General features: G+C 37.1%; 1 protein-coding gene across 1 annotated transcript in view; it reads left to right on the plus strand.

Annotated features, from left to right (window-relative positions):
* Positions 1 to 15,426, plus strand: part of LOC109142311 (fibropellin-1-like) — a gene marked incomplete at its 3' end in the record, with an annotated part of 34,956 nt that continues 19,530 nt past the window's right edge. The window contains exons 1-9 of the mRNA XM_027278510.1: positions 1 to 4; positions 1,971 to 2,093; positions 2,203 to 2,316; positions 4,940 to 5,053; positions 6,087 to 6,200; positions 8,109 to 8,120; positions 9,115 to 9,312; positions 11,030 to 11,151; positions 14,721 to 14,842. Coding sequence (XP_027134311.1) covers positions 1 to 4; positions 1,971 to 2,093; positions 2,203 to 2,316; positions 4,940 to 5,053; positions 6,087 to 6,200; positions 8,109 to 8,120; positions 9,115 to 9,312; positions 11,030 to 11,151; positions 14,721 to 14,842 — 923 coding nt within the window. The remainder of the gene's footprint in view (positions 5 to 1,970; positions 2,094 to 2,202; positions 2,317 to 4,939; positions 5,054 to 6,086; positions 6,201 to 8,108; positions 8,121 to 9,114; positions 9,313 to 11,029; positions 11,152 to 14,720; positions 14,843 to 15,426) is intronic.

Raw genomic sequence — 15,426 nt, forward strand, 5'->3', positions numbered from 1 at the left:
ATGGGTACACAGGGTCGTACTGCAAAACGCCTATAAACCACTGTGTTGATGGTCTGTGTCAACATGGTTCAATGTGTGTGGATCTATCAAGAGGGTTCAAGTGTGATTGTTTGCCAGGTAGGTTCACCATCCAGCAGGTGCTTGTTTTAAATGGAGGCAGTTCCTTGCATTGCATCATCATGCACATAGTGAATGTGCTGCTTTCACTTGTTCAGCTTCTCTGTGGGAGTCTAATCTCTTTGGCTTTAAGCAACAACACGTAACAGCCTTATGAAATGTGTAAGTCAAGGCTCAGTTCGTCAGGTTGAGAGCTGACTTCAAAGTGGTGATGATGATGCTTGGAATAACCATTTTTTTCACGTAGGATCCACAAGTCTGTTGGTATACTATCAAAGGAAACGTTTACATACTGCCATCAGTTAACATTTTATTCACATGTGGCAGGCAGTGCCTATATAATTATATATTTAACATTTAATTCAAGGTAACTCTAGATAATAAGGAAAGGAGGAAAAGGAGTGATCACCAACTTCCTAATTACATAGTAAATAATTAGTGTACCTGTTATATGAATGAATTATCAAGTTATTACTGTTATGAAATTTTCTATCCTTAGGTCCCATAGGTCCTCTGCAGTATTAATTGTTTGGCTTTGGTTGAGAACAGTAGGTGCCAGTCCATCTCAACACTTCCATGGATAAAAACATTCTTTTTGACTAATTTTGAGCGTATAGTATTTGTGGTGTTATCTTGGGGTTTAAAGTCTAGCCACCAGGATCAGTTGGGCAGAATGTGAGACCGACTCAGGCACTTCTGATGTACTTTGAGAGTGTCTCTAATTCTCCTTGCCAATAAATAATATAGCATAAGACATCAGAGGCTCCTGAACACTTTTTTCCTGGCCTCACCATTGACATTTTACTTCAGCAATTTCTCCACAACAATTACATTCCTTAAAATACCTGTAATTTAGATGTTTCTTTTTTAAACTAAATTATTGAATCATTGATTATTACATTTGATTATTATCATCCAGATAACTACCATTTTGTACCCATATATTAACACACCAAGTTCCTTCCCAGCTGAAGCATGTAAGTCAAAGAGTGTTACTGTATGAAATCTGTACAAAGTCAGTTATTATTACTGGAAAAGGAAAATGAAAAGTTCAGTTGAAAAGAACAAATAAAAAGACAAATTAAAGAAAAATTAAGAAAGCATGCATCAGTCTGAGCATGACAAATAGACACAAATATCATCACTTGGCACCCGTAAAGTAAATGTCAGTTGCAGCTTTTATAATACATGTTGATTTTCTGCTTTGGAGCTTCAGTTATGTGGCATTTGTAGATCAATTTGCATTAAGTATTTCTCACTAAAAGAGATTAAAAAACAAGCAGATATTTTGTTTGGTTTTGAACCTGCATATGGTGGATTTCTACATTAGTTTACAGATTACAGCTACCAACTGTGAAATATTAAAAAATCAGCATGTATGTCGTGCATAAACATGTAGCGTGTTGCCTTATTGCTTTTGTGTGTGCATATGCATCCTTATATTATATTAAAATGAAACTGTGACCCATTTACAAAAGCATTGCTCCATAGTGAAGGTCAAAAACTATGCAGGGGACATTTAACTACTTTAGTCATTATTTTAATGTCTGTGTATTATATGATTCTGTATCACTATCTAAATACTTGAATGATGTTCAAAAGTGTTTAGCTTGAATATTATTAAGGTTCCTGCATGTATCTAAAGGTTCAAAGCAGATTTAAATAAAATGTTGGTCATTAATTAATTAAAAGTTATTACATTTATTCATAATTACATACATTTTGTCATTTATTTGAATTCAGTTGAAAATCAGCAAATCAAATAGTTGTTATTTTAATCGGGGGACTAACCACTAGAGTTCTTTATAAAAGAAACAGGAAACTCCAAAGAACATCTTATCCTTTCTTTGCAGGTCTAACAGGCCAGTTTTGTGAGATGAACGTTGATGACTGTGAAGAAAACCCATGTGGAGTCCTGAGCATTTGTAAAGATGCTCTGAATGGCTACAGTTGTTTCTGTGCACCCGGATTTATTGGTAAGTGAAAGCTATCTTCAAGTTATTCTTTGTGAATATCACAGTCATATTTTATTCACAAAAGAAATGTGTAAATGTGCTGTGCGCTTTTTATACTTTTTTTTTTCAGGAAATAACTGCGAGATTGAAGTGAATGAATGTCTCAGTCAGCCTTGTCAAAATGGAGGCTCCTGCATTGATGAGCTCAACTCATTCAGCTGCCAGTGTCCTCTTGGAATCACAGGTATTTTATGCACTTCATGCCATGATTATGTATGTATACTGTATAAAGGAGTAAGGTCATGCAAGTAATGAATACTGGTATTGTTAATGCACATAGATTTCTTTTTTTCAAATTGAGCCAGGTTAAACCTTTAACTGTAGGGGTGTGGGTGGCTTAACCCTGAAGTGATCCGCATTGATTTGAATGACACGAAAAATGATGCTAGACTGATATTATACATTTTGTTGAGTTATGTACTTAATTACCCAATATGTTTCCAACAATGTTCAAACCTAGATAAATATGTTATTTTATTCAGGCAACTGTGCGTTTCCCTGCTTGCCTCTAGTTGCTGGATAAATGCAGGATAAGCTGGACACATCACAGTGCAACCTATGTGACACTAAATTCTACACACTGGCCCTTCAATGCATATATAATAGATTAATGTATTATAATAGATATAATTCCAAAGAAATGTTAACAAGATGTAATCTAACATGTGACTATTTATTCTATTTGTGCTCTGTGGGATGTGAGCTTGATGACAGTATGTATCCATGCAGCATATGGCTGATCGAATATGTTCATTAGTACTGAATGTAGTATTGAGCTTTTAACTTTGATCCCCTTATATTTACAAGTTGAATTTTTCAAACTACACATACAACCCTTTACACATTACACATACAAATCCCTTTCACCCTTTTATGGTTTGTTTTGCAACAATGATTGCCTTGCTGCAGCCTGCACAGATCTTCTCATACTTTGCGCTCGATCTGAGTTTTACTCACTTTATTTAATTAATGTTTTATCACTCTTATATATTTCTACAGGTGGCACTGGTATTGTATGAATGGAATGGTATACTACACCCTGGCTGTCTGACTGGCTGTCAATCTTTTTTAGGATTTATGGCAACAAACAATTTTTGATTACATTCCATTCAGCCTTGATGCCTCTCAATAATGGGAGCCTTTTATAGAAATACAGTAACAGAGCCACAGAAATCCCATCAGGGCAATTTCTTTTTTTTTTATTTTCTTTTTTTGAAGCTGCTGTCTCTGCTCTTTATGGCTTTCTTCAAGGCTTTTTGTTTGTTTGTCTGATTTTTTCCAACATCATCATCAACAGAACTAGCACACAAAAGCACCACTACCTGATCCTAAAGGCTGCCGTGTTAATTGCACCACACAATAGAGAATGTTGGACAGAATGAACAAAATTATAGCGATTTTAGTTTTTCCTCACTGTGGTCGTTAACAATATTAGACTGAAATGTAATATTTTTCTTCAGGAACCTGCTTTTGAAATTCATTTGGCCTTAAAGTCACACCACATTAAAGATCAAGCGGGTTACCCACTGGGGCCAATATGCACAGCAAATTTCAGGGAAATCTAGAGATTTGTTTTTCCATTTCTTGTGTAAAGAGTAAGTTATGTGACCTGCCAAAAATGGAAAAGGTTTCTTCCAGGGAACATTAGTTTTACAAGTAAATTTCATGGCCAGATGGCACTAGAGGGAGGTCATGGAACAATAGTCAACCACTTGAATGTCAATACCAAATTTCATGTTAATCTGTCCATACTCAGTGAATAATTATTATTGCCAAGTATGCCAAACAATTCAAATAAGAGATGTTTTTTTAATATAGTGTTTGCTGTTAGGTATAATAGAAAAACAGACTGTATGTGCATACATACCTGCACTTCTGTCAGTGAATCCCTAAACATCTTTGCTTGTTCCTATAGTCGTTCAAAGAAACTGAAATATTGTTGGCTACATTTAGAATCAGTATTGACAATATCTCTGATAGAACCTCAGTGTGTCAAGACCTAAATAATGCTAACCTTCAGGCCACATCCAGGCCACATGGCGACAAGGTTGTAAAACAAGCTCTGTCCTTAGTGTTACAAGAGCAGCACAAACAGTATACTCTATTACATGGGGTGTTGTGGATTCAACGACCTCTTCTCGCTTAGGCATTTCACACTGTATAACAGCCTCCTCCAAAGCTTAGAGAGACGGTAAATGTGTAAAATAGTGATGCAAAAAACTCATCTTGCAGCTTAGCTTGTGTGCAACTGATCTTCTTTATATTTTCAGAGAATACAAATTGGGAATGAAACACCAAGAGAATAATTTATATTCTACTGTGTATTATAAGCAATGCTTTGTGTCGTTTACAATATAAATAAATAACTCAGCTTCACACACAGTACTGTAGAATATACAGTTACAGAATGATCTCTTTATGGTGTTATTTAGAGGAACAGTAAATTTGTTTAGCTGCTAGAACTTTGCCATTTGCCACCTCTGTTTGCAGAATATTCAAAACAAAATATCAGCGTCAAATTAGTTTGTCGAGCATAACAGTAAAAAATTGTTTACTCCATGTGAAATATCTGGCAGTTAATTTTTGTGACAACTGTTTTAATATACTGCAACCAAGGGATTGAAGATGTCACCGAATATCAAATTTCAAATTCTACACGAGGAGGCTTTAAGTCAAGTGAAACATATATTACACAAAGTTGAGGTGGAAAACTGAGCGTGACTCATGAAAGTTTACGAATCAAAGCTGCAGTATGGCACTTTTTCGACATGTGTGACCACTGACTTTTAAATGTCACGTCTTTGCAGGGGATTACTGTGAAGTCAACATAGATGAGTGCATATCCTCACCCTGCCTGCACAATGCCACCTGTGTTGACCTTGTTCATGGCTATGGATGTGTCTGCATGCCTGGTTTTACAGGTTAGTAAATGCACTTCTTGTGTCCAGGCGAGAAGTTTCTTTGTTTTTAACAAGGCTGACATGAGTGCTAACATGCTCACGAGACTAACATTGTGAGGTTTAGCCAGCATATTTACTGTGTTCACCTTTTGAGCCTAGCACGTTAGCATGCTGACATCTACAAATTAGTGAGTGGTAGTAATAGTTTGCTAAGGAATATGTTGCAGTCTCACTATTAGCTACTGAATGCAATCAGCCATGTGTCTTTTTTTTTATGTGACAAGGCTACAGATACACTAACCTAAATATGGAAAATGTTTGTCACCAATTAAAACAATACATTCAGACAATCCTATCTTTATTCATAAATTATGCACTGCTGTTAAAACAAGTACATTTTCAAAGCGAAGTCAGCTGCCACCAGCAGCTCTTCTTCCTGAGACAGCAGAACACTGAAGCCTTATTTCTAATTTATTATTTCATTATTTTCCTACATGTGGTGCTGTGGTGCCATCCATTAAAAGTAAAAAGATGAAATATGACTCTTGATTAAATCACTGGTAATATATTTCCACCTGGAACGATCAAACATTGTAACAATTTCCTAATAACTTCTTATAATCCCCAAAGAGCTGAATTCACAGTGTGTTATGGGCAATAAAAGTATAGCTGTGCTGAATCCTTATTTTTAATCTGTATGAATATTATGCTGAAGAAAACTTTTTCTCACTGTTCAGAAATTATATCTGAAATGGAGGCCTTGCTGTGAGGATATTCTATGCTGCTTCATACCTTGTTGCAGCACCGCAGGAAAGCCTCTCATGTGTTGGAGCTGTATTCAGCACCACAGTGCAGCTTTCCTATCATCTGTATCACAAACACCAAAACTGAATTGATTTGCAAAAAAACTTATTCCAGGTTTATACTTATTCATCCTTCAGCTCTTATTTATACCAGACAAAAGGTTATGGTTGTGATGTTAACAAGCCTGCATAAATGAACAATGCACCATTATATAATGTACAATATGTATCTGTTTTCTTTTCGGTCAAAGGCACAACATGTGAACTTGACATTGACGAGTGTGCTTCATCTCCCTGCAAGAATGGAGCCACTTGCATTGACCAGCCTGGTAATTACTTCTGCCAATGTGTGGCTCCATTTAAAGGTAATGAGCACTGAGGGAATGGGGACAGAAAGCAAAGTTAATTAACTTCACATACTATTATTTTCACCTGTCTGAACTCACTTCACATGTCTCAACAACATTAGTACATCTTCATTTGCTACCTGTGATTAAATATGGAAAACTTGAGTAATTAATAAGATGTACGTTACGGTAGGTTCTGCTGCCACACAAGTGACTACGTCCATCAATTTAGTCAGAGGACAGCGCTACTGTAGCAGCACTGTACGGCACTATCATTATGTATTAGTGGGAATAAACATGGGGGTGATTTGAGGTAATGATGATTTTACCAACAGTGAAGGAGATTCAGACTCATTTATTTTTTTATTTTTGCGTGAGGAGATGATGAAAGTCTGACTGGATTTAATGAATGATCAGAGTTTGCAGCCAAAGCATGGAAAAACATTTCATATTTATATTTTTATGAATGTATTTGATTTAATGTACACAAAAATTATAGTGTTTTATACTGTGATTTTATTTTTATTGTTATTATATTTTACTAAGCTGCGGTAGGCTCCAGCCGCCCCGTGACCCTATTGAGGATAAGTGGTTACAGATACGATATGTATTTTACTCAAACAAACAAACAAAACATTCATAGATTGTATTGTACTTGAAATAAATTGGCATGTTTGGTTGTATGTTATATGAAATATAAACATACAGATTGGGGATTTAGCTGGTTCTACACCATTTACCATTTTCACCTGCAGAAACAAGTGATTTAACATAAAAAAATAATAAATGATCAGATATTTTATGATGTTATTGGCACACCTTGTTCATGTCCCATATCTGTAATGACTGCAATTTTCTGCATATGATTTGCAGCAAAACACAAGCTGTTAGTCATTATTAGAGATCCACTGTTGACTGCATGTTGGAGTAGAGACTATGAAGTCTGAGGAACTGTTCATCATTAATAAATGTGAAAAAACCATCCAGCCTTTCATATTAAAACATGAAAGGAACTGTAAATATAACTGCACACATGCATACAGTGAGAAACTACAAAATAACTTTGTAGTTGAAGCTTTCAACTGCTGTGTCAATGCCACATCTAACAAAAACAGAAGCCTTGGTTTGTACTAGACTGTTGTTCAACTCAATCAGCACCTCATTCATCTTCCCTGTTAGAGATCACACATCTTAGAAGCAAAGTGTGTCTAAAGAAAATGGAAATTCTTTATCTTCTTTGATTTAAAACTTAAACCTGCTTCCACTCTTTCTTCAAGTCTGTGCTGTATATACACTATGCAGGGATTGTTTCTTAGTGTCCCAGTAATACAAGAACACAGACAGCTGCACACAGCTGTAGAACTGGCTGTTGTCTCAGTGAGATTGGCCTGGCAACTCTTTCACACTGAGGAGTCATTTCAATGTTTCATCAAAATATTGCTTCATGGAACTTTAATATCCCATCCTTTTTATACAGTGGAAAGTAATTACTGCCTTACCATAGAGTATTTATATTCAAATATTAATAAAATACTGCAGTATTGTTTATTGCATATTGTATGATTGGCAAGCTGTTATTTGATAATACTAATGTTACATTATTAAAACACCAAATTCCAGTTCGTTCACCAAATGTTTATGTGATGAGCTGACATAAGCAGAACTGAAGTTTTTGAACTTTTTAAAGTACTCATAGTGCTAATAATCAAGCAGAGCTACTTCAACATGCTACTGCAGCCGAAAGCGATGATGTGCTGTGTATATAATTTGATTAAAGCATTCAGGTCCCATTTGGATTTAGCCATTCCACCACAAATCAGCAAATCATTTCACCAAGATATTCTTTCCTTATAATTATTGCAAATAATGTCTTAATATGTCATTTCTTAATTAACATTACATTTTCTTTCTTCATATGATTTACAGAAATTATCAGAGGTAGGGCACATTGTAGCGATCTGCTTTCACAACCATTGTGTTGTGTCTAGTTTTGCATGTTTTTCAACTTTAAAAAAAAAAAAATTATTGCATGGCTTGATGTTCTGCACTTTGTGACAATTTATACATATATGCATGCTCTGTAACGCTTTTCCTTTATTCGTATTTCACGACTTTCTTCTTTGTCGTTGAGAAAAGTACATTTTCTTCAATTGATATTTGCTACATGCATGCCCTGTATATAATGATGTCGGGAACTTGTATTCGTCTGTACAGTCCTAGCAGTTTGCTAAAACAAAGTGACACAGAAATCTTAATAATCCAAACGGTAACTTTCAGTCAGCACATTAGTAATTAAATCAAGTGCTGCACAGCCACAGGTGTGCTTTTATCAGTTGTTTTAAATCAGCATGGGGTGTCATTTAGCTCAGTCGGTACAGTATCCGCCCCATGTACAAAGGCTCAGTCCTTGCCGCGGCGGCCCAGAGTTCGAATCCGTCACTCTTCAGCTGTCTCTATCAAATAAAGCTCAAAAAGGCCAAAAAAAAATATTTTTAAATCAGCATGGAACATAACTGCCAATCAGAACTGACAATTTATTCAGTACTCGTTTTGTCACAAACACAAAAATAACATTTAAGGTTCTGTAATAACATCAGCTGTTTATTTACTAGTGTTCAGCCACTGAAATGGAGGCATCAAATACTGCAGTCCTGAAAACAAACAAACTGCATCCAGAGTGTGTGATTGACTCTATACCTGCTTGGATCTGATTGTAAATATTTTAGCTATTTGTATTCTTTGGATACATTTTATCTATCTATCCATCCATCCATCCATCCATCCATCCATCCATCTAGGATAGGTTCAAGGAAACACAATTCAGTATGGGCTTAACGTTTAATATTCCCAGGTTTACATTACCATTGTATTTCTACACAGATTGTTGTCAGCTGGATGGTCTTTCAGTGTTTGTTGCTTTGCCTCACTCCAGGTCATAACTGTGAGTTCTTGCCCTGTGAGGCCAGTAATCCGTGCGAGAATGGTGCAGTGTGTGTGGAGGAGTTGGATCAGGACCGTTTCCCTTTGGGTTTCCGCTGTCACTGTCGCCGGGGCTTCTCTGGCCCCCGCTGTGAAATCAATGTGGATGAGTGCAGCTCCAGCCCCTGTTTTCACGGTTTCTGCTATGATGGTAAGAAACAGCCTATCTTGCCAACATGCTTAATAATAGGCACTCAAGAATAAAGCAAGTCTCCATACACACACATGCACACACATGCACACACATGCAGTGCCTATGTCAGATTTGGTTTTGCTCACTTACAGTGTGAAAGGCAGTTTTCAATTGGGTCAGCATTGTGGCTAATAAGGGTGTTATGAGAGTGGAGTTATTCCATCTGATCTGAGGATCTAGGACATTACCTGCTGGAGTAGGCTTGATTAGTTCCTTAACGTAAATGTAAAAGGAAATCAATTAAGCATCAATGTTGGGCTGTAATTTGTGTAATGCATGATAAATGACAAAGTTAATATAATCAAACCTTAAGGAAGAATATTGTTTTTCTTCCTATGGCTATCTGATGAGATTTTACCCTGATGTATTCCATCTCTATCATCAGTAATTCAACTCATTGATCAAAATAATACTCTCACTGCTAAGGATTATTTATCACCAGTTGTCATGTGTCTGTGCTATAACTGTTCATGAATTAACTGCACCAATGTACATGAAATAATTTGCTGTAAAATGCTCACAATCACCGGGCACCAACTGGATTAGACTTCCCTCAGTAGCAAAATATTTCTTCTGTAGTATTACCTTCCAGACTTCATGGCTTTTCAGCAAATCCTGCCTGTTTCAACTGGCTTATGCCTGAACAAACCAGTGATGGCAGTGGATCAGTACCCTATCCTTCACTACGCTACAGTAGACCTGGGCCAGCTGTCTTGACTAATCTTGAGCATAGCCAGTTCACCTTAGGTTAGTGAGGCAGGCCTCTAGGACCTATTGGCCACCACTCAGCACCAGCCAGCCAGCCACCAGGGAGAGCACTGCATAGCTACAGTGGCTGAGATGAGTAATGCTGCTGCCACCCAGGACCTAAAGCATTTAATGAGAGTAATAGCAGCTACACGCACCAAGACAGAGTGACAGCATAGATTACGTGGTAAATCTTTGGGATAATGAAGAATCCTGGGACCCTGACTGGGGAAGTAATAAATTCACTCCTGTAAGAACTGCAATTACCTCTGTCACTGGGTGCCTGTACACCAGTGTTGTGTTGAAGAAACAGAGTGATGCATCCCCCCTTTAACATCATTAATTAATTAAAGATAGGAAGTAATGGATTATTAGATGTGGGGGATTCTAACTTTTAATGGAAGAAATTGGCATATTTGTAACATCTGTATAAAGGATATCCCTGAAATAGGCTCCCTCCCTAATCTCCCTCTGTTGTATCCTTTCCTCCCTTCCTTTCCCCCCCTTGTGTTGCAAGTGTTCTGAGAGTGTGAAAACAAATGACCGGGCTTTCAAGCTTTCATTGAAAACAAGTGAGATAAGTACAGATAGAGGGACGAGGAAAGTAGTCAGAGAAAAGAGGACTGAATGGCCTTTACGGACAGGTTCATTTAAAGATGGTTAGACTGTCAAACTCTGTCAGACTGATGCAGAGGGAGGTAACCTGTCACATAGATTAAGTAACAACAGGTTGAAGTGATACAGCACACAGTGTCTATTTTAATGGCCAAATCCATTAAAAAATGAAATCACAGCGGGGATTGGGCTTTATGCTTATAATCAGCACTTACCTGTGTAGATATGTAATACATTAAAAAGACCTACGGAGATTAGAGTGAATTAATGTATGATGCAAGAGGCTGTAACTGTCCTACTGCTTTTGTTTCAGTTGTAGATGGCTTTTACTGCCTTTGCAATCCTGGTTATGCTGGACTGAGATGTGAGCAAGACATTGATGACTGCATGAACAAATTGTGTAGTCCCAACTCAGTATGTAAGGACCTCCATCTGGTGAGTGACACAATATTTATTTTTTTTGTTTGGTAGTATAATGCACTGGCATAATGGGTTTTAAAAGGCTTTAACTGGCCAAATGTTGTGTAAAACACTACACTCGGTAACTCATTTAAAAACACTAGAGTTTATCATAAAATATTGACAGGACCTGAATCACATAACATACTGCATGTTACCTTTGAGGACTGTCAAGCAGTATAAACAACTGTGCAATAACATGAAGTGTAAAGAATAAAAGAATAAAACATGGCCTCATCTCTATACGTTCTGTATATTATAGGCAAATCTGGCAGACTTTATTAGTATGTTTCAAGTTGCAGGTGTACTGGTGAAACACAATAGGAACAGGAAATGTCTAATAATGTCTAATAAATGCACCTCATTGTTGTGTCTTCTAATAGACAAACCATTGTATGATTTAGTTATATGGTGCACTTGCAGATTGTAACCCCCACTGAGTGCCCTCTTGTTCAAGCATGAAGGCGAAACCACAGTGGTCGTAAAACGCACACAAAATGTTTAAACAGAGTCCTTATCTAGAGTTAGCCTCTAGTTTGTCTGTTCTGGGCTATTATAGAAACATGGCACTTCAGTTGCTCCATAGAAGAGGACCAGCAGCTTCTGTAGATATATAATGCTCATTCTAGGGTAACAAAAACATAACAAGTATTGTTTTCAGGTAATTATACACTGATGAAAACATGCTTATATGGATATTGTAATATGTAAATAAAGCCCTGGATCTTTAATGTCCAAATGATTAAAAGTGTGCCATGGGAAAAAGCAGTTTGCAATGGATATACGAAACATGAAATGTATACTTATTTAGGTGAACATCTTTTGCCCACAATGTATTTTTCACAATTAGATATCCAAAACAATTCATTTAGATCAGTAATTAGTTATTAATTTTTAGGATTTACATGCATATCATAAAACATATAGAACACACCAGAGTCTTAGATTTTTGTATAGTCACTCCTCTGGCTGTACAACTCATTAGCCACAACTTAAATAGTCGTAGCCAAGCTAACATAGCAGACCTTTGCTTGAATTATTTTTTTTTGCTTGAATTGGTGAGAAATTTAGGATAAACAAGACTGTTGGTTTGTGTTGCAGCTGCAGGGCTGGGTTGATTTTCTGCAAATGCTTGTTGAGATGTTAAATGCAAACTGGGTTAGTGAAATGCAGGCTGTACATTGTATCAAGTGATTTTGTAAATGACTACTTCTGAGTATTTTTTTTTGTCCAAGTGTGCTGATCCTTCTGCGCTGATGGCTGTTTCTACAGATGCACACACTTGGGTTTAAAGGAACATTTTAAGACTTTCTTTTTGCAAGCCGCAGCTCTACTTCTGTAGTTATTCAAGTGTTTTTTAAGCCAATAACATTGATCTGTTGCAGCTGCAAAAAGGCCCTGGGAGCTGGATGCTGCTTACAAACTGTGCAATGAGTACCAGGGGCCTTTTTCCAACAGCTGCTTATTTGCTAACAGATTGCAGTAGTGAAACAGATGTGTCATAGATAAAGTCTTTGGGTTTTTTTTTTTTTTTTTCCCTCATTCGACAAAGACAGATAACTTCTGGTGTAAAATCCACACCTAATGTTTGGGTTTAAAATAAGTATGTGTTCTTGAAAATGAGTGCCTAATGTATGTAAGAAAGATGAGATCTATTTAACAAAACCAGCATGTTTCGGTTGTGAGCCTGTGGAGTCCCAGAGGAGCCACATGGTGAGAAGAAAAAGTATTTCAAAACCTTTCATAAGTATTTATTGTGTAACATTTTTTAAAATGAATTTCTACAAAGTTTTAACGCCAAACCTCAATCTTTACAGTGTGTATATTTTATCTGGATTTATATTTTAATCACATTTGTAAAATAAAAATGACTGAAGCCTGATTATGGATTATAAAACCACACTTTGAGGTTTTCAAAGCCTACATGTTGTATTTTTACATTTTAATGTGTGAAAAAAACAAAAAACAAATTCTGTTTCCTCGTTTTCATGGCCACCACCTGAAGCAAACTATGTTCTCATGCGCTTATGCAAGACACATTACATTCAAGTAAGTGCTACTGTAGCAATTTCAGGATAACTGAAGGACAAATGCTCATTTTTCCTCTCCGTGTGATGAAATAGTCTATAAGGAATTCTATGATAAGATTTCAAAATGGTCCCGGCAGAGTACTGCTAAAACATTTCAGTGTAATTTTCTATGATACACTAAAATCCTCCAAAGACAAAAGGACACAGCTTAAGAGGGGAATCAGGTGTGATATGAGGGATATAATGAAATTACAACCAATATTCCTCTAGTCACACTGTTCTCCGGTTCACAATTATATATTTTTTCTCTCCACTCATTATTCAAATAGGGACATTTTTTTGGAAATCCCTTCACATTGTCTTGTTTACAGTGCAGCTATTCCTCTCTCTGAACACCGTGTCCCACAGAGCTTTAGCTTATTTTTGAGAATTGCGGTCCCTGAAGGTGACTTAGCAGCAAAAATGAGATTATGTTCTATTGCCAGGGGTAAGGAATTGGTGTCTCCTGGAGGTATCTAATTTATCATGAGATGACGGCATTTTCCCCCCACCACCATAGTGCCCACAGTGTACAAATTATATCAGACAAAGTTTAACGGCTCCCCTCCAGTGTATGAAATACAGATTAGCATGCATTCAACCAGCAGCGCCCAGGACCTTTAGACAGGATGTTGGCAATGAGGAATCCTGAAAAACCCTTGACCGTATGACTGCCTTCATCCTGTATGCAAAGAGGAATTTAAATTAAAATGCTACTTTGGAAGATAGACAACAAACCATTCATCTCCCATGCCATGATTAATTATCATAATGAAGATTGCAATGATGAAATAAAGGACACATATTTCTCTAAATGGAGGAATGAAGAAGAGTAGGGACTGAAGCTATACATAAATCTCTTTCTTAATTTACAGTAGAAGCAGCTTATATCATTGGTTATAGAAAGGAATTCAGACAAATCAAACATATTTTACTTGTGTACTTGTACATCTGTAAAGATTTCTTTCTACACAGGATATGCAGCGGTATTATTGTATGCTTGATACAAAGGCTTGTACCATATGCCTTGAACACAGGCCTGCATATTATCCAAGGGGTGGGTGGTAGAAGGAATACATCTGCATAGCAGTAATATGAAATTTTAAGACAAGCATGACTCTTCCACAGTTTAAACAGATTTCACAGCAAAGATCTTTTTGTGAGTGGGAGGTTTTATGCTGCAATATTTTTCAGACTCAGATGATTTTTCAACTCAGATGAATTTTATCAAGTACATTAAGCAATGCACTGTTTATTTACTAAAATGTGACAGGTATAAATAATCAATAATGCTCTCTGACTGACTCCAAAACAGCTTAATTAACAGCTTCCATATGTATAAACTGTCCTGTCATTGTTAGTTATATTTTAATGCTGTGCGCTGCTATCGTAAATACAAGACTAAATGACGATAGCGCAGATGTAAGGTGTCACTATATTTCAGTGTTTCCTTTTTTTTTTTTTTTCATATTGCAGAGTTATGAGTGTGTGTGTCACTCCGGCTGGGAGGGGGAGTTCTGCCAACAAGAAATTGATGAATGTTTATCACAGCCCTGCAAAAACAACGCCACCTGCACAGACCTTCTCAACAGCTACAAGTAGGTGTGCAAGCTGGCTCGAGGGCGCTGTCCTCACGAGGTGCATCAGTCACTTAATAAATGCAGAAAAAGAAGCCGCTCAGAGATAGCAATATGTCCTTCCACTGGCAGCGGAGATAATGAATTGCAGATGGCAGGTAAAACAAATGAGTCAATCAATGGCTCACAGCATGAAAAGGTTTCAGGGGATCTGTGACTCATTGGAGGAAAAAGCTGGTGTATCTGCTTCAGCTAATGCCCCACTACCACCCCCTTCTCGCTAGGGAGACGTAAAACTGCTTCAGGTGGAAAAGTTGGAGGATAAAAAGAAATGAAAGGTGGAGTGGTTGATAGTGCTCGGGTACTCACTGCCACCAAGTGGAATATTCACCTGCCTTAAGAGCAGACACTTCAGACTCACACACACACTCTGGTTTTCTTTCTGTCTTCTCCATCTCTCTCCGTCTAGCATGAATACATTTCCATTTAATCTCCACTCGGTGCTCTAACCTCCTGTGTCCTACATTCAGCTGTCCAGAATGAATGAAAAAGCTGCTCTGACCAGTAGTTCAATTAACCTGTAAATTCAAGTTACAATGCCAGTG

Source organism: Larimichthys crocea, chromosome III (assembly GCF_000972845.2).
Source record: "Larimichthys crocea isolate SSNF chromosome III, L_crocea_2.0, whole genome shotgun sequence".
NCBI classification, from domain to species: domain Eukaryota; kingdom Metazoa; phylum Chordata; class Actinopteri; family Sciaenidae; genus Larimichthys; species Larimichthys crocea.